We start from the raw sequence: 25243 nt of genomic DNA, 5'->3' as shown, positions 1-25243 counted from the left end.
ACCTGACTCTCCCTTCTATATGTAATTTATGAAAAATATGTTGCAAGACTTGGGCAAGCTATGCTCTCTAACAGGGCTGTCCATTCCCTATTAATAAGTCCGGGAATCCTTAAAGATAAGATCATTTGTACCAAGAGGAATAAAAAATCTCCTTATTTCCTTAGATTAAGGCATTCTGAGGCCTTACTGACACTGTATATTTTTCTGTACAGATGTAAGTATGTTAGTTGCCTAGATGTTTCCTGCTGTCTCAATTGTCCTTCCCTGGTCCACACTATGAAGGATCACAGATTCTCACCATCTGACATTACCTCTGTTTGCCTTTGTGTACGGTCTGCAGTGTTTTGCACCTGTACTACATCACCTGGGAAGAGTTATTTGGATAAATGGAACAACCTACTCCAAACAGCCAAAACAAAAGTCCAATACACTAACCAAAACTTCTCTATTCTTGAAGCCAAACTCTGGGAATCATCACCCTCACAGAGAAAATATTTAACATCTTATACCAAATTCTGCTCTAAGTTAAAAGCACATCTACTCAAAGAAGCTCAGTGCATGTGTTTTACTTCAAGCCACATTTCCCTTTTCCCCTTTCAGGTTTCTTTATTTTCTCTTCACTTTATTTCTCATTTCATGCATGACTTATTTCTGTGACCCCTCTTTCTTTCCTTACTTCCTATCTTAGTCCACTTTTTAACTAAACCAGTGTATAGTTTCTAGTTACATGATGCTGATAAAACTAGACTAACTATGTTTATTCACTTGCGTATTATAAGTAGCATTTGGTATACTTTATTATCCTTTTTATACTCATGTAAAATGTATGCATGTTCCAGGTATAGAAAATGGACAATGTTTCATGTTTTTTTCATTCTCCTACTTTTTGTCTCTGTAACTTCCAGGGCTGAACCTGAAATTGATACACTGAGATCAGTCTTCTATTTTGGTAAACAGATACAAATAAACAAATAAATGAGCTGTTGTATGATACCAAGCTTTTTCAGTACGTTTGTTTTTACCAAATCTGGCTGGATTCAGGGTTAGAATTTCAGTTTGAGACAGCCCCACTGGCTGCAGAGGTAGACTACATGTCTAATCTTGCTGTTACAATGTTTTCATTATGTTTTTGATTCTTTGTACCAGTCAGTCTGTTAGGCCATTACACTGCGGGTAACTAAAGCTTGATGTAATGTGTATAAATGCCCAAGCAGTGGCAAAATTGAGAAATGTCTAACTTTTAAATGGAGGCCATTGCCTAACAACAGGACCTTTGGCATGCAACTATTTTGGGGACAGCCTTGGATGAAGCCTCAATTAATTTGCTTACCACTTAATATCTGGAGTAACAGCCCACACCATTTAAGTAATACAAAAAAAAACTGTAACAGGAATAAAATTACATCCACTTCATGAGGACCTTCCAGGACTTAATTTGGTAGAATCTCTTCCTTAGGCTACAACCTCCTATACAAATCACAATCATCTTTCAAGGATATAGGTACAAGTAGTATAATTTTAAAAGCTACAGCCGTTGAGTACTTAAGAAATTAGTGTTTATATGTCCTAGATAAGCTCTGTGGTCTCTAAAGTACAGCTACAGAGTTCTGCTAAATCATGTGACAGATAAGCACCCTACCAAAACTTGACACTAAAGATGGCAAGCACTGCATATGACATGGACAAAATAAAATGTTGCAGTCTTTTTTTTTTCCCTCAGTCTGAGGCAATGTCTTCTGCTGTTTTAACAGTAGACAGCTGTTTGAAGACAGGGTAGGATGTTTTACAAGAGGGTTTCTGTGAAAAGTGCTGCACCAGAGTTATACTAGTGTACCATTCTATGAATCTGCAATGGTCTTGTGCCGTGTAGTAGAGTACTCCAGGTAATGTTTAACAGAAAGACTGTGCTTAACTGCAGTACTAGGTTCAGCTCTGTATATTCACCAGAGTCTAGGACAGACACTCCAAGCACCAAAACATCGAATGCATGTCATGCAAGTCAAGCAGTTCAAATCACAAAGATTTGAATACACCTGACTGTGAATCATAAAGATTAGAAAAAAATATTTTTTTAGGAGGCAAGCCCCTCCCTTCATCCACCGACCACCCTGCTAATAACAGTGCAATGAAAAAGTATTTACTCCCTTCCTGATTTCTTATTTTTTTGCATGTTTGTCACACTTAAATATTTCAGATCAAACAAATTTAAATATTAGACAAAGATAAACCAAGTAAACACAAAAGGCAGTTTTTAAGTGATGATTTTACTTATTAAGGAAAAAAACTATCCAAACCTACATGACCCTATGTGAAAAAGTAATTGCCTCCCTTGTTAAATCATGAAGTAACTGTGGTTAATCACATTTTTGGGAAAGCTGAGTTCAATTTCACTGGCCATACTCAGGCCTGATTGCTGCCAGACCTGCTGAATCAAGAGATCACTTAAATAGAACCTGTCAGACAAAGTGAAGTAGGCCAAAAGATCCCAAAAAGGAAGACATTACGCCGCGATCTAAAGAAATTCAGGAAAAGATGAGAAACAAAGTAATTGACATCTATCAGTCTGTAAAAGGTTACAAACCCATTTCTAAAGCTTTGGGACTCCAGCAAACCATGGTGAGAGCAATTATCCACAAATGGAGAAAATATGGAACAGTGGTGAACCTTCCCAGGAGTGGCCGGCCTACAAAAATTTACCCTAAGAGCGCAGCGATGACTCATCCAAGAGGTCATAAAAGAACCTAGAACAACATCTAAAGAATTGCAGGCCTCACTTGCCTCAGTTAAGGTCAGTGTTCATGACTCAACTATAAGAAAGAGACTGGACAAAAATGGCATACATGGCAGAGTCAAGAGGCGAAAACCACTGCTGACCAAAAAGAACATAAAGGCTCATCTCACTTTTGCCAAAAAACATCTTGATGATCCACAAGACTTTTGAGAAAATATTCTATTGACTGACAAAACAAAAACTGAACTTTTTGGGAGGTATGCATCCCGTTACATCTGGCGTAAAAGTAACACAGCATTTCAGAAAAAGAACATCATGCCAACAGTCAAACATGGTGGTGGTAGTGTGATGGTCTGGGGCTGCTTTGCTGCTTCTGGACCTGGATGACTTGCTGTGATTGATGGAACCATGAATTCTGTTCTCTACCAAAAAATCCTGAAGAATAATGTCCGGCCATCATTTTGTGACCAAGCTGAAGCACACTTGGGTTCTGCAGCAGGACAATGATACAAAACACACCAGCAAGTCCACCTCTGAATGGCTTAAAAAAAAACAAAATGAAGGTTTTGGAGTGGCCTAGTCAAAGTCCTGACTTTAACCCAATTGAGATGCTGTGGCATGACCTTAAAAAGGCGGTTCATGCTCGGAAACCCTCCAATATGGCTGAATTAAAACAATTCTGCAAAGAAAAGTGGGCCAAAATTCCTCAACAGTGATGTGAAAAACTCATTACCAGTTATCACAAACGCTTGATTGCAGTTGTTGCTGCTAAGGGTGGCACAACCAATTATTAGGTTTAGGGGGCAATTACTTTTTCACATAGGGCCATGTAGGTTTGGAAATTTTTTTCCCTTAATAAATAAAATCATCACTTAAAAACTGCATTTTGTATTTACGTGGGTTATCTTTGTCTAATATTTACATTTTTTTGATGCTCTGAAACATTTAAGTGTGACAAACATGCAAAAAAATAAGAAATTAGGAAGGGGCAAATACTTTTTCATTGCACTGTATATATACACCAACTCAGATATTGCTATACATTGGGAAACAACAAATTCCCTGATCCCACTGTACTGCAATCTCATACTGAAAAATAAGTTGGTGTGCAAAAGTAGGTGATTTTTGATCAGCTGTACTGGCATTTTTCCCTTCAAAATGTTGCCATTTTGATGGGTTTCAAGGAACCCCTTCACTGAAGGCACAAAGAAAATGGCCTTCTTTAGATGGGTGAACTGGAATCGCGCCCACTGCTCACACAGAACAATCATGAAAAGATGAGTATAGTAAAGTCAGCAGTTTCCTATTTTCTGAGTTATCACTCAGTTTACAAGAACACTTAGCAAAGCATATATGCAGTTTGTATTAAATACAGTCTTAATCAATACCTGAGTTTTTGGTCCTCACCAACTCCATAAGTAAGTGTATTTATTTATTTATGTTTGTTAACCAGGATAGTCTGGCAGAGCCATGCAAGACCCCTTTTCAGCAGAGTCCCAAGGAGAAAAGATCCAGCAATTTAGCAAAAGGTATACAAATGAGAGTATTGATAATGCATGTGCATCAATAATGAATATATACAAATGTAAGTCATCATTTTTTTTTTAGTGGTAAAAACAATAATAAAGTGGTAAGGCATTAATAAAAATAATACTCACCTTTAAAATTATAAAGAACTTAGAAACTGTACCAAAAAACAAATCAACAACAACAAAACCTTCTACTATAAGGCCCAAATCAAGCCATCACTCCAACCCCAAAACATTCTGGAGAACTATTAACTCAATCCTTCATCCCAGAAGCCCTCCAACACCAAATCCCTACCCAAACATTTCAGCACAGGATATCGCCTACCTTTTCAACCACTACTTTGATTCCATCCGCAATCTGACCAACACTGACCAGAACGTCAACCCTCCTATCCCTCCCCTAATGCCTACCAACAAAACTCCTTTCTCACTTCAGCCTGTCCCTAACTGCTTACATAATTTCACTCCTCCAGAAACTGAAACCATGTTCTCTTTCTACTGATAATCTACCCCCCTCTTTCGCAAGCACGCTGCCAACTTAACAGCTTATCCAGTTTCTATATTAATTAATAGATGAATTTGTGAATCCACTGTTCCTGATATTTGAAAATCATTATATGCTACACCCCTATACAAAGGAGGAAACTCCACTGACCCATCTCTTTTTAGACCCATAGCTATTCTTTCCCTTCAATCAAAAATCCTTGAAAAATGTATACACACCCAGCTGCTCAAATTTCTCATCCAAGAATACCTTCCCGACATGGTTTCCATCCAAACCATAGCACTGCTACTGTCCTTTTATCATTTACACATACAGTTGCAGAATCCCGTGATAACAAACTTGTTTCTTGTCTATCCTTAGACTTTTCAAAAGCCTTCAACACAGTATCTTCTCTACTTCCACACTTGAATGGTTCTCCAGATATCTTCCAAACAGGCTGCAATCTGACAGATGGTATGCCTACTGCTCCCCCCTCCCACCCATCCATACTGGTGTCCCCAGGATTCCATCCTTCTATTTAACATCTTCACTAATGACCTTCACAAATCCTGCAGCCACTCCTCTCTTATTCATAATGCAGATGATTTCACACATCTCCTCCTCTGAAAGTATCTCTCAACTTCACACACTCACCCAAAACTCTTTCCTTTCTGTATAAAGATGGCTCACTGAAAATCAGCTAATTTTAAATCCTAAAAAGACCAAACGTCTACTTTTTCCTTCCAAAATTACTTTCTTATCTCAAATCTACCTTTACCATATCATCACTAAATAAAATCATCATTAATGTAGAATCCCACACAAAGCTCCTTGATATCATAATAGATGACCAACTAAAATATGACCTCCATGTCCAACAAACCATCAATAAAACTTACCAAAAACTGGGCCTCCTTTATAGGAACAAAACATTCCTTACTTTAGACTCTAGACTTTCTTTGACTCAAGCTTATCTATTTCCAAGCCTCTTCTATGCCACACCAATCCTTAACAACATTCAATCTACAGTAATCACCAAGCTTGAACAGGTATACAACAAAACTGCAAGATTTGCTGCAAACCAACCCCATACCTCTCACCACTGCCTTGCACTAAAAAACCTACAGTGACTAGAATTATCTCAACAACTAAACCTTTCCCAACTCCGCATAACACATTTCATACTCAACAAACCCACAACCTCCCCTCATCTAAATCTTGTGACCTACTACATCCCTACTAATCCACTCCATAGCATTGACCAACATCTCCTACAGATATAAAACCCCCAAAAAAACTGTTAATAAAATGTTATATAAATTTTCAGTATCTCACACTTGGAACAACTCCCACTCAACATAAGATGCACTGCACACTCCAATAGCTTCAGAAAAGAATTAGAAAACTTCCTATCTGACTCTTGGATATGCCCTTGTCAGGACCCCACATAAACCCTCACCTCCTCCTTTACTTGTAATTTAATTACTCTATTATTTCTACATCCTTTACTCTCTCCACTTCACCACCTTCATCTGTATCTCACTAAATCATGTGATGTTTTCAGCCCAATTTTACTATGTGCAAACACATTATGTTATGTTTTAATCTGCTTACCCCAATTTCTTATGTAATATACCATGCATAAAGTTATATATCAATTCTATATTCATAGTATATAACATATCTTTCTAATTTTATGCTTCAAATTTGTCACCAGTTATCTTATTTCTCTCTTTTTGTCTCATTGTTTGTTTTTTTTACATTTTGTATATTATTTTTCTGTATTTGGAGCTTTTCTCCTCGGCACTCCACTGAAAATGGGCTCTTGCTCAATTAGACAAACCCAGTCAACAAATGTCAAATAAATAAATAATTGAAAAAAATATTTTAAAAATTTTAGTTATATATTTTTCAGTGGGGAAAACAGTAATGAAGTAGTGATGGATTACAGTTTATAAACAATGACAAAAGAAAGAAATAATATGGATAGCTGGAACAAAAGGTAGATTATGCCAGAGATGAAGGCAAATACGAGTAGAGAAGGTGCTAAAGTTGGGGAAGAGAGTAAAGTGAATTTGTAGTAAATATGAATATCAGTAGGGGGCGAGAGAGAGTAAGGGGTATGGTAAAGAATGGGGATAAATGAAACATGAGGAATTCAGGATATTAAAAGGATGACTGAGATAGAGTTAACAGGTGAGTTATTAGACTGAAGAGACAGAAGAGAGGTCATGAAGAAGGGCAGAGATAAAGTAAGCATATGGAGGACTGAAAGAAAGAGGAGAGTACTGTGAGTGTTAATGAGTGAAGTTAAGGGTGAAGAATAATTTTAGTAGTCCAAATGATAAAGAGATGCAAAGCCCTAAAGGGGTAAGAAATCGACTTTAGTATTGTTCATTACAATATCTTTCCCAATGATTACAAAAAAGATAATAGATTAGAAATATGACCCTGAGCTCTGAAAACAGATTCTAATAGGATTTGACCCCTGCCCCCCCATACTCCATCAACACAGAAAATATTTCAAATGATAGACAAACACATCTGGTGAAACAGTTCACTACAAAAAGACCTAATAAACAGGAAACTGTTCACTCAAGCCAACATCACTAACACGAAACAGTTAAACTACAACACTCAAGACTGCTGTTAAATACTACTCTGGGAATCTTGTTAAATGGTAGCAGTTAAGTAACCAAAGATGGGAATTAGGAATATAAAATGATCAATTCACTTTTCTTCACATCATCCAGTGCTTACATTTCAACAGATAAGTAACCAAGAAAACGAAGAGCTAGTTCTACATTGTAACCGAAAAAAAACAGAAATCCACAGAACAAAAAACATTCTGTGTCTTCGCCAAAGAACTTGCTCTGGACTAATTATCACATGATTACTGCAGATTTAAAATTGGATATCTCTCTGAGATTTCTTATTTTTGAAGATGTCTTGTTTCTTAAGATGAAAGCACTAAAACAAAGTTACAATAGAGTGAGTTCTTTGGCATGGACAAAGCACGTTTTTTGTTCTGGGGAATTTTAACATACAAGTATTCAATGTTTTTTATACTCTCCTGACTACAGCAGGGCATCGTTTGATCTTGTTTTTTGCAGATCCCTGGCCTTGCAGAATAATTATACATTTAGAAATGTATTACAGGCTTTGAATTAACTTGACTCTAACTGCTTTAGGAAAATTTCCATTAACAGCTACTTGCAAACTTAAGTAATTGAAACTAATGTTGTCACTTACTAGCCACAAACTGTAGGCTTTAACCTCCAATAAACTGAAATAAGATAAGGATTTTATCATTTTTCCACAGTTTTAAAACGTAGCTGTGTGTCTCCATGAAATAATGCAAATGGACTGCAAGAACTGCGTACATAGCCTTTCCATGTATGATGTAGGCTATGGATAACTGGATGGAATATGGTATCTTTACCACATTACAATAAGGATCTCTCAAATATAACACATGCCAAATCAGACTAACAGACAAAACCAGCTGCCCCTCACTGCCTATCACTTCAGCAACCAGACAGAAATCAGAGCTTCAAACTGCACACGCAGGGCACAAGTGGACTCACTAGTATATCTAAGGCATTTCCAACAAAGAATGATGCTTACTGACTACAGGAGATGCATACATGCACAGCTGGTTGGTTATTATTTTGGTTTATGTGCTGTAGGAGGTGAACTGCAAGACTAAACCTAGAGTACTTGATTAAGATTGAAAACTATTCTCACAAACACTGGCTAATCTACAATGTATGTACTGTACCTGTATACTATGTATGTATTCCACCTATGTTCCAAATTTCAGCTGTACACCACAAATCTATTAAGTACCTTTATTTTTAAATATTTTTTGTTTGTTCTCTCCACTGTAACTGTTGATGTGCTGCATACCACTGTAAAAACATGTCTTTTGTCATTTGTGTGCATAATGATCATGTCTAAATGTATCTGTAATTTTTCTATGTGGAGCTTTTCTCCCCGGGCTTCTGCTGAAAAAGGGCTTTTTCTGCTCAGTCAGACACCCCCAGTTAACAACTGTAAAATAAATAATGCACTGCCTTACTCAGAAGACCCTTAGGGCATCACAGAAACAGATCATGCTATAAAAGATGGCATCCGTCAGGCAGCCATGCTGCTGTAAACTTCAGTGTGCTGCTCCACTGACTTGAGAGGTAGGATTATAATAGGGACTTGAGGGTCTAGGTTTCTATGAAACCTTGGTGCCATTAAGTTACATAGCTCTCTGTCCATTTCATCTACATAGTGCAACAAACTTTGGGATTAACTATGAAGCTGAATAAGTGAAGAAAATGAACGCCTTCCTAAAGTTCTGATTGCAATGTTCACACAGTTGAACCATAGGAGGTTTGCACATTACTGCAAAAAATTAGTCTGAGATGGTTTACAAAAAATGATAATCAGCTAATACTTACATGTATCAAATATTAATATTCCTGAGCACTGAATTCCTCCTGTGCCATTATCCAAGGTGCATTACTAGAAACATCTAAAACTATTACTAAGATGTGAGATTATCCTAGCTGATGGCCATGTCTGGGAACTCTCAATTATCGACACAGTTCTGAACATCATTCTTTTCCTATCCATCAAAATAGGAGCAGACTGGAATGTGTTAAATAGCTACATCAACTCTTTGCTAATTACTGACGTAGGAATTGCCCAGCGTTCAACAAAAACAGTGGACTTACGAATTAACACAGAGCACCACAATGTTCTTCCAAAGATTCCTGGTTCCCACCACTTTAACAATACAGATTTTTTTTGGCTTCCGCACCAGTTCTTTTTCTAGCTCTGAAAGAAAAAACATGCACAGCATTACTTACAGAGTATAATTAACTTACAAAGGTCAGGAAAAAAGGGCAAGGAAGTTTTGTGCACTAGGCTATCTTACAGACAAGAGGTACTCCTAAGCTTCCGCATTTAACATTTATTATGCACTCCATTTTCCATTCATTTCTTCATATTAATATGCAACAATACAAAATGTGAAAAAGAAAAAATATATATGTTATGCTAGGACGGAACTACAACAAAATCTTCAGCTTATTACCAAAGATGTGGTTATTTTTATATGTTCCAAACTATTTTGTAGCAGAAATTCCAAAATTAATAATTTTATCTGTCAACAGTTAGCCCCAGCCCTTGATGGACTGAGGACAGAATTTTTCTATTACAGAGACAATTCATTTTATGTGAAGAGAAGTCTTTTATGTGAAGATATGTCATTAAAAAAAGGCAGGCACATTTGTGTGTCAAGTTTTGCGAGTGGCACAGAATGTTGAAAATTAATATAGAATTCTTTTTTTTTCTTTCAAATCATAATATAACATTTCAAATAGTATCATAAAAATCAAAGTGACAGGGCATGGTACTTCATTTGTATGACATATTAATCAATAACTTGCAACATATAAGTAAAACATACTGGCATAAAATAGTAACATTAGAACATTATCTTGAGGTGGGCACAATATTAAAAGAAAACATGACCACAAATCCCCATAAACATAACATTTTACCATACTGTATTTTTTGCAACAATAATGCACCAGAATAATTTTGTTTCTTACAATATGTTAATATTTTGTAGACAGCCATCATGGGGGCTACAGTACTGACATTCATTTGCTTCTGACTCTCTATCCTGTTCGCACAATGCAATTTGTGTCTGATAGTAGCACAGCAAGACATATGTTTTTTTCATATTGTTTAGCCAGTATTTCTCTGTATGTGAGAAATTGTATTATTTCCAGTGCCTACTAGACCGAGGTCATAGCTGAAAAGGGTCTGGAGACCAAACCACTTACCGGGTTATCAATTTCAAAAATTAAATAAAAAAATAAATAGCTGCAATGGGAGTGTTGTGTGTCACTGTCATCCTGGCTTTTTAAGTGGTCTCTACAAGCAGTGGCATGGTTTGTTTAACTGAATTAATCTACTGTGTGCTAAGCCAAGAAAGAGACTTTCAAGCCTATTTAATTTTCTTCAGTAAATAAAAAGGCGAAGAGCAAATTTTAATTAAGTGTTCAAAGCTGTGGACTTAAAAAGAAACTCCAGACTTCCCCCATACCACGCACCCTCGTTTATATGTGAAAGTTGTCAGCCAGTAAAGCAGCTCTGCTTATTCATATGTGGATGGCAGTGACACCTCAAAGAGCTGGTAATGCCCTTAACTTCCTACAGTTACATGGATAAAATAATGCTTCGGTAACCAAAAGCAGCAGTACTTCCCAATGTGCTGTTGTAGTATAACTTGGCCCTCTTCTTCATATAAAGACTTTCCCAACTAACTATTTGAAGAAGACTTTTACTTTACCTGTTGTGTATTGGACAGAACTTCACTAATTTAGCAAGACACAATGCTTGAATGTAAAATTGTGAGTGCTGGCTAACTACACAAAGTGTCCTGTCTACTCTGCATGGCGCAGGCTGAGACACATTTCTTTCTAAAACAATGTGTGACGTGAATAGCAAAAATGATGGCTGATAACTTGAAGACTGTACTTTGTATGCTAACACATAACTGATTGAAACTCAATACCTCCAAAACTGAGACATGGCAGTTCATGTGATTCTTCTGCTCCTCCCCTCCTTAATTTCATCATATATGGTGGCAATAAGTCTGAATTTGTTGATAATGATATACACAGAGCACACTTTTTCTAATAAATCATTACAACCAATCCTAAATTTCTGCAAAAAGGTGAGAGACTTCCTTTTCAACCAATCCAAATACAATTGCTTTACAAACAGTGCTATCATTTAAACTGTTTCACAACACAGCTCAACAACACTCGTTGCACTCATTGCTGCCAAATGTTTGAGGCCCACTAGTCATAAGTATTCCCCACATTAAAATACTGAATCTATTGTGACAGCCACACATTCTTCTTTGGCAACTTCTTACACACACACACACACACACACACACACACACACACAATCCCAGACCCAGCTAAGAACAGGCCTTTCTCTTGCCATCCTGTGCTACTCCAGACAACACATACAGCTATAAGAAATTTACTGCCACCACCATAAAGATCCTCTTCATACACCTCCCCTTTCTGCCTCCTTTCTCCTCCTCCACTTGTTAGACACAAATTACTCCCCTAAAACCTGTGTCTCATAACTTTCAACTTCCTCCTCCTCCTCCCAACCTAATGTCCACACTTTCTCTTCTCACCTATTACACCCAGAGATGCTTCTCCTGCCTACTCGGCTCCTCCTTGTGTACATCAATAAATGGAAAACATTGGCAAGTTTTCCCAAGTGGCAGAGTGCTAAACAGTAATCTATCCATCTACAACCCCTTTTTCCCATTTTTGAGCATGGGGTCGTGGTGTAACTTCAACAATGACACTCATCTATAGCCAAGGTTTACACCACCAGGTGACTAAGTGCTGAACATTAACATGGAACCCCCCCCAACTATAACATAACATTTCAAATAGTACCATAAAAGTCCAAGTTATGACGATATGGTACTTCATTTGTATGACATATCAGGCAAAAATCTGTAACATACACAGAACAACACATATGGGAGTGAAAAGGTAAAGTTAGAGGAAATGTTACATTGTTTCAGACATGCTGATTATGTTACAGAGACCCTGTATATCATATGTTCTATAAGTGGGCACATTATTAAAACAAAAACAATACTTCAAACTCCCCATAAAATTACATGTTTATATCATATTGCATTTTTATAATACTAAAACACCAGTATCACTTTGTTTCTTACAATCTGTGTTGTTACAGTGGGATGAAATTCATTATGTAGCATAATGCAGTATTCCTTTACTGGAGTTCATAGCATAACACAATATTCGTTGGAAAACATACATGCTTTAATGAGTCCTTCTGTAAGAAGTTTAGCAACCTATTGACAAACATGCATTAATTGATCTTACACTTTTTGGGCCTTTGATTGTATTAGCATTTTCCTAATGTAAATTACTGTGTAACTAACTTCTTATATTACCTCATATCTTTATTTTATCTGTTGGGAAGTCGTGGGTTGAGCCTGAAAATGGACCACACGGATTAGTGCCCTATGCTGGTCAACAAATGCATGCAAAAATAGAATTAATTGATTAATTAAGTAATTAATTAATTAATAAAAGGTGCATAGATTTGACGCTATTTTAGATTCCAAGCAAACACTTCGGGACTAAGTGTTGGATATTGTGAAATCTTTATGTTTCTATTTGCAAACATCTCAGTGATTAAGCAGCTCTTATTTTACACTGACCTTTCAGTGGCTGTGCATGCCTTGGTCCCCCTCTACACTGGACCTTTGCAATGCTCTTTAGCTGGGACTTCCTAACATCAAACCTGATCATTGATTATCATGCTGAAAAAAATCGTCATGGTTGCAGTACAGCTACAAACGGAAAACTCTGTTCTTTGCTTGTGAAAAACGTGAATAACTATAAACACAAATGTTCACAGACTTGAGAACTACTAGTTGTGAAGATAGGGTTCAGTGTCTTGAAGAATGCATATGCCCAGTTTGTAGCTCAACAAACTCAGAAACTCACTGATGTCCTCTATGGACGCTAGTTATTTTCTCGCATGAACACAAGCTTAACTCTTCCTTGTTAGAGGATAGGACGCCATCATAAGATACCTCTTTGAAGTGCATATTTAGACTGCTGTCATCACCATGCTACTTGGCCAGGCACACAATGGCTCTAACAGGGCATGAATCTGATGAACTCAGCTTCTTACATTATATTCTCAGGATAATGAGCTCCTACAAACTTGGCTACAATGAAAGAAGCCCTACACCAGTACACCATTTCAGAAGAAACATTGCTCTAATGAGGCAGAACATAGTCTGTTCCATTGTCAAACTCATTAGCAAGCACTGCTCTGCTACTGAAGGAACACAGGACTTCTATAGATAAAGAAGGGAAAACATTAACAGAAACTTGTTGGGGTTTTATGAACCTCAGTAGCAAATGGTATGACTGATGTTTGGGACTCCTAACATTTCAAGGTTGCAAATGGACCATACTGTTAATCCTCACAAAATGGAGAGCTGGACCTATTCCAATTATGAGATGAGACATTTTACAGAAGGGATGCAGCAAGGATCCTCTCTCCTCCATGCATGAGGAAGCAGCACATGAAAGTCACAAACAAAAAATACATTTTCTTAACTTTGAAGAACCACTGTTAAGGCAACACTACTATATTTACATAGTACCTAAATATTTTTCTAATTATTATGTGAAACTGAACATTGGTCTCATATGTGCAAAATGCAGCTTGCTTATAAATAAGAAACACATACATTACTCTGTTTTTAACAAGGACAACATCAGAAATGCTTCTCTCACACAGTGGCTGAAGCACATACACCTAGGATCAACCCCCTCCCTCATCTTTAGTAAAACAATATATAACAAATAATATAATATAAAATGGCCTCAAAAAGATACACATATGTCAACAATGTACAAAATTTGAACCACACTATGTAGAAAACAATTTAATTCCAAGTAGTGCAGGAGTAAACCCTTGACTGTGAGAGTCAGGAAAAGGCGTCCTGCAGGCAAAGGTAAAGATCATAACATGCATATGGTTGCCTAAAGCAGTACATGATGCTGTAGCTATAGGTCAGTGCCCTCACTAATGTGTATGGACAGGCACTGAAAAGTACAGTTGTGTACACTTACCATAAATGTAGATGTTCGAGTGTATTCACTGTTGCAGTCATTACATTTGGGTTATCTGCTTGCAGGTTGCCCTCAGTCGGCCTGATTAACAAAGTCTTGGGTCCTGCATTGGTTGCTGTCCCTTCTTCCATGACGTCAGGTCATCAGGGATATAAAACATGCAGCCGACGCCATTACATCAGTTTTTCTTGCCCCAGACATCAGATGACCCCCTAATGGGAAGCAATTAAATATATAAGTACAATGATATACCTCCAACAAAAAAGCAAATACACCAAAAAGACTTTTAAGCACAGTAAAGGAAAGAATAGGTATAGCCAAAAGAAGTTAGGGGGAAAGAGGGAGGGTAACCAGGACTGCAACAGTGAATACACTTGAACATCTACATTTATGGTAAGTGTACACAACTGTATTATGTTCTTCGTGTTTCACTGTTGCAGTCATTACATTTGGGTAGATTCCCAAAGCTATGGTTGGGAGGAGGAATTTAGGGAGCATTAGGACTGGCTATAAGGTCCTGCAAGGCTGCAGTGGCAAAGCCAGCTCAGGATTTAGACAAAATTGGAAAATGATAATGCTTGGTGAAAGTATGTACAGAACTCCAGGTAGCAGCTTCTAGGATGTCCCTGGTAGGGATGCCTCTGAGAAAGGCTGCAGAGGTAGATGCAGCCCTGGTGGAGTGAGGTCTGATCCCCATGGAGGATAGGTTTTCCATGGTGCTTATAGCAGAAATGAACGCAATGGCTTATCCATTTAGAAATGGTTTGCTTTGAAAAAGTCTTCCCCTCTGCCCCTGCGGCAAATGCCACCAGCAGTTGTTCAGATTTCCTTTGAGGTTTAGTCCTGTCCAAGTAGACTCAAAGTTGTCTGTGCACATCTAAGGAATGCTGTATTTGTTCCCTTTTGTTCTGTGGATTGGGAAAGAATGTTGGCAAATGAATGGACTGATTAAGAGCCACACTGGATACCACCTTGTGCATGAAGGATGGACTGGTTCTAAGGGACACCCTGTCCGCATGAAAGATGATGAAAGGCTCCACTGCCATAAGGGCCTGTAATTCAGATACCCTTCTAGCTGAAGTGATTGCTAAAAGGAAAGCTGTTTTCCAAGAAAGAAATTTTAAGTCTGCAGTAGCAGCTGGCTCGAAAGGAGGTAGAGAAAGTTTCTCCAAAACAAAGTTAAGGTCCCAGTCTGGGGTTGGAGCTCTCCTGGGTGGTCTAAAATTTTTGGCCCCTCTGAGGAACTGCTTGAGCAGTGGATGAGAGAAGAGGGGAGGTTCTGTGTTATAATGAGCTGAAATGGCTGAGGCGTGGATTTTAATGGAGGAAAAAGACAGGCCCTTGTGAAGCATCTCAGTTAAGTATTGTAAAATCTGAGGTAAATTGGGCGCTGCTGTGCTCATCCCTTAAGACTGGTTCCAGGCACAGAATCTTTTCCATTTTTTGGCATAAGATTTTCTAGTACTAGGCTTCCTTGCCTCTAAAATGATATCCATCACAGGTTTACTGAGGGATGGTAAAGGAGAAATTATGTAATTAGCCAGGCTGCAAGGTTCAGTGTTAGAAGCTGAGGGTGCAGAATCTGGTTCTCCTGCTGAGACAACAGAGAAGGAGTCTGAGGCAGGTGCCATGGGGATAACCATGACACACTGCGCAGGAGGGGGTACCAGTTTTGGCGTGGCCAGTCTGGAGCAATCAAAAATCATCCTTGGTTTGTCCTGTTTGATTTTTAGTAGTACTTTGTAGAGCAGAGGCAGAGGGGGGAAGGAATAGACCGATAGTTTCCAGCTGAAGGACAGAGCATCCACTTTCCAGGCTTGTTTGTGGGGAGTCCTTGTGCTAAATTTGTCCAATTGGTAGTTCTGGGGAGAGGCAAACAGGTCTATATCTGGGCTCCCCCATTTGCTTGCCAACATGTTGAAAATCCTTGGTTCCAGTTTCCACTTGTGTGGGTCCATGAGGTTTCTGCTTAGTTTGTCTGCCAGTGTATTTAATTTTCCTGGCAGGAATTGAGCCTGTAGGTGCACTTGGTAGCTCAAGGCTGTGTTCCACAATGCCGTGGCTAATTTGCAGAGGGGGTAAGAATGTGTACCCCCCTGCTTATGTACCCACATAACAGTGGTGTTGTCCGTCTTTACCATTAGTTGTCCTGGAAGAATGTGGTCCTTGAAGGCTGTTAGAGCATTCTGTACAGTTAACATTTCTTTTTGATTGATATGCAGGTGCATTTGACTTGGGTTCCATTTGCCCTGAATGTTCTTCCCTGCCAGGTGAGCCCCCATGCATAGTCTGATGCATCTGTTGTTAGGGTTTGGGCAGCAGGGTGTGGTGTGAAAGGTAGTCCCTTGTTTTGGTGGTAGGCCTCTGCCCACCAAAGGAACTCTAGGCGTAGGCAAGGTATGATAGGAATCATTGCTTCTAGATCCTGAAAATGTTGACACCATAGGCTTTTTAGATACCACTGTAGTTTCCTCATATGCAATCTTGCATATGGAATTAGAAGAATGCAGGAGGCCATGAACCCCAATGCTTGCAGTATTTGTCTTGCAGATAGCAGGGTTTTTGTGAAAACTTGTTTAAAGTAGGTTGTCAAATGAATTTGTTTCACTGGCGTGAGATAAGCCATCTGGGAAGTTGTATTCAAGCTTGCTCCCAGGAATATAATTTAACAGGGTACCAGGTGTGATTTCTTTTCATTTATGGTGTACCCCAGACAAGTTAGAACCCTTTGTACAAAGGCCAGATGATTCAAAAGTATGTCCTGGCTTTCTGCATGAATTAGACAATCGTCCAAGTATGGGGATATTTGAATATTTCTTTGCCTGCAAAATGCAATAACTGGAGCTAGGCACTTTGTGACTACCCTGGGTGCAGTAGATAAGCCAAAAGGGCAGTGCAGAGAACTGATAGTGCGTCTTGCTTGCTTTGAAGTGTAGGTATCTTCTGCAAGATTCCTTGATTGGGATGTGCAGGTATGCTTCTTTTAAATCTAGTGTTGCCAACCAGGCATCTTTGCCTAGCATAGGAAGTAATTGGTGAAGAGTCATCATCAAGAATTTTGGAATCTCCAAAACGGTGTTTAGAGTAGACAGGTCCAGGATAGGATGCCATGAACTGTCTTTTCTGGGTACCAGGAAAAGTCTCAGTAGAAACCTTGTCCCTTTTCCTCTTCGGGTACCAGTTGAATAGCCCCCATGCTTAAGAGAGAAAGTACTTGTTTTTGGGCCTCTGCCCACTGATTTGGGGGTAGGTCTGGCCACCCGCTTGGTGTTGGCAACGTGTGGAAATGAAATCTGTATCCCTGGGACACTATCAGTCAGTTGATAAGTGCTTGGAAATTTTAAAAGGAAGTAATTCAAACTGTTTACCATAGGGGGAGTCTTATTATTCACAGATTTGGAAGTGGAGGCCCCCCACTGCTTACTCCTGCGTGTACCCTGGGACTGAAACCTTGGGTTTTTGCTTTGTCTGGGTTTGGATTGAGAAGAGCTGAAAGGGGCTGGAAAGGACCAGTTTTTAGAGGGCCTTCTAGGAGGCTGAACTTGTAAGAAATCTTTAACAGTTTGCATAGATTTAGCTTTATCTTTCATCTTTTTAAGAACTTCCTCAGCCTTGTTGCCAAACAGGCGGTCCTGATTTAAGGGAGCATCCAACAATTTAGCTTTAACATGATCAGGCAAAGATTGCTCTTTATGCCAAGCATGCCTTCTGAGCACAGACCCAGTAACAACAGCCCTGCAAGAGGCCTCTAATGAATCAAAACCACATTGCAAAGTATGTTTTCCAACTTGTTCAGCAGAATGCATTAAATCCTGTAATTCTTTATTTTCCACACAGTCAGGAATCCACATCATTTTCTGTTTAAGCAATCCAATAACATGTTGCTGATACTTTAACATATGAAACTGGCAGTTTAAAGCCCTAATTGTCAAGGATGCAGAAGTGCAAACCTTCTTACCCCATCTATCCAGTGCCCTGGAGTCTCTATCAGAAGGGGTATGATTTTTAGCAGTAGAAGCCTTAATGCCTTTCGGCCCCTGTGAAATAGTCTCTGGATCCGCAATAAGATTTTTAAAAAGGAACTTGTGGGACTCAGGGACCCTGTAGTATCTGTCAGGTTTTCTGGGAGCAGGAGGCAAGGAATCAGGGGCCAAACTAGACTCTGAAAAAGCATCATCAACAATGTCTAGTACAGGAGGAATAGCTAAAGGCCTATGCTGAGGTAGGAGAAGGAAAGCCCTAAGCCTCTTTTTTGAATCAGAAAAATCCTGGCTTTCCCAGTGGAAATGCTCCCTTAGAGTATGTAAGGTTTCCCCAAAAGAAAAATCCTCAGGAGGGGAAGCAGAGGGAATGGAGTCCTCTGCATCAGAATCTTCATAAGTAGATAAGGGCAAATCCAGATCATCAGAAGAATCAGAAAAAACAGAATCCTGGTCAAAAGACTCATAATCAACTTCAGTCCTAGGCCTCTTAGAAGGGGGGGGGGGTTGGCTACCCCTGATTAGAGTTATTAGATCTTCAGCCATTCTTATCATTTGTTTTTTAGACATAGAGGCCTGAGCATGTGGCCTGGGCATCGTTTTTTTAGGCATGGTTCGAAATTTAGGCCTAATAAAAGAAGAGGGTGTCAGTTTAATATGCAAGTCCGTAGGCCTGAATACACCCTCAGAAGCCGGTGCCTGCACAGCGGCTCCGGACCCATCCAAGGTAGAGATATCCATGGGTTCCATAGTTGAAGCATCTCACGGCATACCGGACTCTGAATGGGTCTCAGTAGAGGCCTGCAAATCAGAAGTAGTGGGGTATCAGGGGCTGCGAAAGTGCCTCACTGAGTACCGGCGAACTGGCGACTGGCTTAGGAGAAGCGTCGTCAGCAGTTTTGGACCTTGGCAGCCTGTCTCTGTCTTTATCTTTGGATTTTTTCAGAATCCCGGTAGTCGGATGTCTAACTGACATTTCTGGATAATTAAATCGAGAACCGAAATATTTAGAGGCGAAAATATACCAATGACAGATAGTGCGCTGATTAAATAAAGCACAAAACCGACTGCAAGGTACACTGTGGTCAGGGCCTAAGCAAGGAATACAGTACGAATGAAAATCTTAATGAGGTATTTGCTTTCCACAAGTAATGCAATTATTAACTTTTGCTGACGTCGGGAAGGAGCAAGAAAAAGTTTCCCCCCACAGAGTACTTGGCTTTAGTTGAAGACTTCGGTTCTGAAACTCGAAAACAAAAATTTCAGGAGTCGGCCGACTGGCACTTGCGAACTGCTTCTGCTTCGGGCACCACACAGCAAGAAAGACTGATGTAATTTTTTCGGGTGCATGTTTTATACCCCTGATGACCTTACATCATGGAAGAAGGAATGGCAACCGACGCAGGACCCAAGACTTTGTTAATAAGGCCGACTGAGGGCTACCTGCAAGAAGAGAACCCAAATGTAATGACTGCAACAGTGAAACAGAAGAACATCTGCAGGCTGCTGAGTCATTCACCAGCCTGGTGATAATTATGGTAATACCAAGTCCAGAAGGGGTAATGGCAGACTGACAGACTGCTGCAGTAAGATTAGCCTTGGCATGTGGGAATAGTAGGATGATGGGAAAATAAGTGAACATATTCCTCTTCATGGCTGCCAGGATATAGGGGAACAAATGGGATCAAAGCCAAATGCATGGTGATGATGACTAGTCGGCCTGAGGAGAAAAAGTATATCAAAATCACACTGTAAATAACAAGTACTGGTTCTGTTCTGGTTGTAAGAACAGACTAATGTGGAACACACAGATTAATGCACAATCAAAATCTTCAAAACATGGTCACTGTTCACACATTATAAATGTGTCCATGCATGCATGTGCGCCCATCCACACCTACACCCACACAACTATACAATATAAAAATAGGGTGCTCCACATATTTTTTATCCCCAAGTGTAAACCACTAAAACAGTAAGATGCCAGTGATGTGCAACCTTAGCTAAGATTAACATGTCACTGCACAGTTTAATACCAAACGCACAAAGATAGTGAAATTCTCATTTCTAATAAACAATCCTACAGCAGAAAGAATTTCATTGTAGGGAATTATTTAAGGAATTTACTCTTCTGTCTGTTTTCAGCCACAGTTTTTCCTTTTCAAATGCATTACAATAAATGCTTTAAATGTGGAACTTCTCTGCTTCAAATATCTACCGAAAAAATACTTTTCATTCACCATAGCTGAATGTGACACAGAGCACTAAGCGGAAGTCTCACCATAACTGAATGTGCCACACAGCACTTAGCGAGTGGAAGTCTCACCATAACTGAACGTGCTACAGAGCACTTAGTGGAAGTCTCACTATAACTGAATGTGCCACAGAGCACTTAGTGGAAGTCTTACCATAACTGAATGTGCCACAGAGCACTTAGCGAAAGTCTCATCATAACTGAATGTGTCACAGAGCACTTAGCAGAAGTCTCACCATAACTGAATGCGTCACAGAGCACTTAGCGGAAGTTTCAACATAACTAAATGCGCCACAGAGCACTTAGCAAGTGGAAGTCTTACATAACTGAATGTGCCACAGAGCACTTAGCGGAAGTCTCATCATAACTGAATGTGCCACAGAGCACTTAGCGGAAGTCTCACCATAACTGAATGTGCCACAGAGCACTTAGCAGACATCTCAACATAAGTAAATGTGCCACAGAGCACTTAGCGAGTATAAGTCTCACCATAACTGAAATTGCCACAGAGCACTTAGTGGACATCTCACCATAACTGAATGTACCACAGAGCACTTAGTGGACATCTCACCATAACTAAATGTGCCACAAATCACTTAGTGGAAGTCTCACCATAACTGAATGTGCCACAGAGCACTTAGCGGAAGTCTCACTATAACTGAATGTGCCACAGAGCACTTAGTGAGTGGAAGTCTCACCATAACTGAATGTGCCACAGAGCACTTAGCAGAAGTCTCACCATAACTGAATGTGCCGCAGAGCACTTAGCAGAAGTCTCACCATAACTGAATGTGCTACAGAGCAATCAGCGAGTGGAAGTCTCACAATAACTGAATGTGCCACAGAACACTTAGCGGACATCTCAACATAACTAAATGTGCCACAGAGCACTTAGCGAGTGTAAGTCTCACCATAACTGAAATTGCCACAGAGCACTTAGTGGACATCTCACCATAACTGAATGTGCCACAGAGCACTTAGTGGACATCTCACCATAACTGAATGTGCCACAAAGTACTTTCCGGAAGTCTCACCATAACTAAATGTGCCACACAGCACTTAGCGGAAGTCTCATCATAACTGAATGTGTCACAGAGAACTTAGCGGAAGTCTCACCATAACCGAATGTGTCACAGAGAACTTAGCAGAAGTCTCACCATAACTGAATGTGCCACAGAGCACTTAGCAAAAGTCTCACCATAACCGAATGTGCCACAGAGCACTTAGCGGAAGTCTCACCATAACTGAATGTGCCACAGAGCAGAATGTTCCACAGAGCACTTAGCGGAAGTCACTACTACTTGTTACTATGTGTAACTAACATAAGCATAGCCCTTTGTAATGACTCATGCTGATGCCATGAAGCTGAATGCCTGCTGCTAGCACTGGCTTTTTTTGTTGTTGTAAGGATGAGCGGGATAGTTCTGGTCATGATTTGGTCTGATACATGGATGCACACACAGGGAAACATGACAGTTCATCATGGTCCAACTCATCATAAACATGATTCATCAAAATGTTCCCCATTTCTTAATATCGATGTATCCCTGGTACTGGTGTGGATGGCAAAACAAGAAACATTGCTGTCTTGTAGCAAGACACAATCTAAATTCAGTTCTTGTCTGGGGTGCCTTCTGTGTGCAGCCTGCATGTCCTTCTTATCTTTACATGAGTTTTCTCTGGATACTCCAATTTCCTCACATATCCCAAAGACATTATGTAAGTGGATTGGTGACTCTAAATTTTCCATAGATATGTGTTTAATGTTTTTATGACATAGGAGAAAGGTCTGGCAACCTGTGTGCATTCCCTACTTTCCTAGCAACTCTGTGGATGAAGGTAGCTGTTCCTGAAGTCATTACAGGAGTTGGATGGGACAGGAAAGTATGGAATGGATGGATAGTGTATTTAGTTAAGGGACAGGGGGGTAACATATATGGAATGTGAGGGGGGCAGTACTTTCTACTTTCTTTTGGAAGAAACTTCAGTGAACACTGACTGTGATGAACTGGAACAGAACAAGTTCTGGTTCCTGCAAAGAGATGCAGCACAGCTTACACAGAAGACTTGTGATTTGACCCATGTCTTCTTCTCCCTGCTTATCCCAACACATTCAGGGAAAGGGCCATAGATTGTCTACTAAATGCTAAATATTCAAAGGCTAATTCTTGAACACAAGCAAGCATCATGTCAGCTTTTAAGTGCTGACTTCCAAATATGCTGACTTGTAAATGTGTGGAATTCTTCTGGGAAATGGAATCAAAAGAAAAAGCCACCTGGCCAGGGACAAGAGCAGACGTCAGCAATACATTGCTTGCTGCTAACATTTGAAATCTTTGTTTATGACACAAATATTTATACTAATATTTGAAAGCTTTATTTGTGACTGTGACGATAGGAGGTACTGCCAGCCATGCCAAGAGAAGTAGGGCAGTGCAAGTATAACATTTGCAAGCACAGCTAGCTGGACTTTTGCAGATAATTATGTCATTTGTATATCAAACTGTTGTGTACAAATCACAGTAAAAAACAGTGAAGGACCAAGCCATGGCAACACAAGGCATACACTTTTAATGATAATGAGTGCTTTCACAGCACCTCTGCTGCTTCATCAGACATTACAGAAAAAAACAAAAGACACCGTTTTTAAAACACAAATCAGCCAGTGAGATCACTTGGCCAATTCAGCCTTAAAGTTACAGATTGTAAAATGGATTTAATACAACAACGGTGTGTACAAACATCAATAATGCACTAAACAGTAATATATATAATATTTTTAAGATCTTAAGGAATGTGTGGGGTTATGCTGAATGACATGTTTGGCTAGTGCATTTGTTTCTATCTGCCTGCTAATATTGTACACATGCTCTCTAATATGATCCCCGAACACACATTCCTTTAGATTTATGGTGCTTGAGAACACTGTGCCTAGTGAATGGGGAGGCAATGTTAGAAATAGAACAGAAACATCAGAACTCAAATGGATTATTAGGATGCGGGCTACTACAGGTAGGGGTTTGAAGATATGCATTAAACCCGTTCTTTTAGCTAGAGAGTTGAAGAGATAGGATGCATACTAGAATATATAACATGGATCTACTACTTTACAATGAATTGTCACTTAACTGAAAATGAAAAGTAGATCCCCACTTCAGCAAAAGTGCACTTCAATGAAAGTGCACTTTCGCTGAAGTCTAGGTGCCTGATCGCCTTACAAATAAAAAAAAATAACACAAACATGCTTTTGCAGGGGGGCAAGCCCCCCTGCACCCCCCATGTGGGGGTGGGCTGTGCCCCCCACCCCTTCTTAAATATACCAACTCTGAGATCGCACTACAGCAAGGAAAAGGGAATATTCTTATTCTGCGCTGTATTGTGATCTCCATAGTCAGTTTTTGAAGTTTCACTACTTCGAACAAGTGGGTTCGTACAAGTGAAGTTCGAAGTACTGAAACTTCAACCAAACACAGTAGACCCATGCACATATATATAATATATAATACGTTAGTCTGTACCTACTGATGACGCTCTCTGTAGCGAAACTGGTTTGGGGATCGTGCTTTTATTAAAAGCTTTCACTTGAAGCTGGTGCTGCCTGTGTCTCCCGTTATTTGTGCTGGATTCGTTTTTGGTGTTTATAATATATAATATATATATATATATATATATATATATATAGAGAGAGAGAGAGAGACTTTATATATGTTCTTATATATATTTTTTTCACTTATGCTGCTTCTTATATTTGTCACTATTTTTTATATATGTTACTATTTATTGCATTATTGTATTAGATGCATTTTACAATCAGTAACTTTAAGGCTGAATTGGCCAAGTGATCTCATTGGCGGATTTGTATTTTAGAAATGGTGTCTTTTGTTTTTTTCTGTAATGTCTGATGAAGCAGCAAAGCTGCTGCAAAAGCGCTCACTATAATTAAAAGTTTATGCCTTGTGTTGCCGTGGCTTGGTACTTTGCTATTATTTACTGTGTAGTGTGTTTTCTGCATTTGGACCATTTATTCTTACTGTCCTTACTGTTTGCTTTGATGTGTACAGATGCTTGTGCTGAAAAAGTGTTTGTGAGGTTTCCTTGTGTTGAAATGTATTAACAGTGTGCCCTGCAGGAAGGAAAAGAATAGAACATATACTACTGTAACTGAGCAATGCTCTAGCTCTGTGTATGGTAACATGCAGGTGATAAACCCTTATAGCTTTTGGCAGTCAGAGTTGCATGGGAACCAGATGTCAGATGACCAGATGTATGTGATGTCATTCTGTACATAAATAAATGTTTTAGTATTACAGGAAACTGAAGTCTCAGGAACATTCTGTATTCTGCCTTGGATTTGGCAACAAGTACCACTCACCCATCTTGCCTTGTTCTATTCAGTAAGTAGGATCAGCATTTTAGTCAATCAGGAATAGGTAGTGAGACTAAGTAAATACTGATTTTCTATAACTGTGTGAAACTTTCCATCGGTGCTATTTTAATTACTTCCTGTAACTGAAACTCTGGTGTTTACTGTAAATATATA

The 25243-nt window shown here is 39.3% G+C and overlaps 1 protein-coding gene across 2 annotated transcripts in view; it reads right to left on the bottom strand.

The window, feature by feature from the left end:
• The window catches only part of SLC22A23 (solute carrier family 22 member 23), a 1393214-nt gene that overhangs the window by 287737 nt on the left and 1080234 nt on the right, over nt 1-25243 (bottom strand). For both annotated transcript variants that reach the window (XM_044081567.1, XM_044081566.1), the window contains exon 6: nt 9472-9574. In XM_044081567.1, coding sequence (XP_043937502.1) covers nt 9472-9574 — 103 coding nt within the window. The remainder of the gene's footprint in view (nt 1-9471; nt 9575-25243) is intronic.

The sequence above is a fragment of the Protopterus annectens genome, chromosome 1.part1, assembly GCF_019279795.1.
Source record: "Protopterus annectens isolate FY-2018-M chromosome 1.part1, PAN1.0, whole genome shotgun sequence".
Classification (NCBI taxonomy): Eukaryota; Metazoa; Chordata; order Ceratodontiformes; family Protopteridae; genus Protopterus; species Protopterus annectens.
The sequence above is the reverse complement of the archived record's forward strand: the minus strand, read 5'-3'. Positions and strand labels throughout refer to the sequence as shown.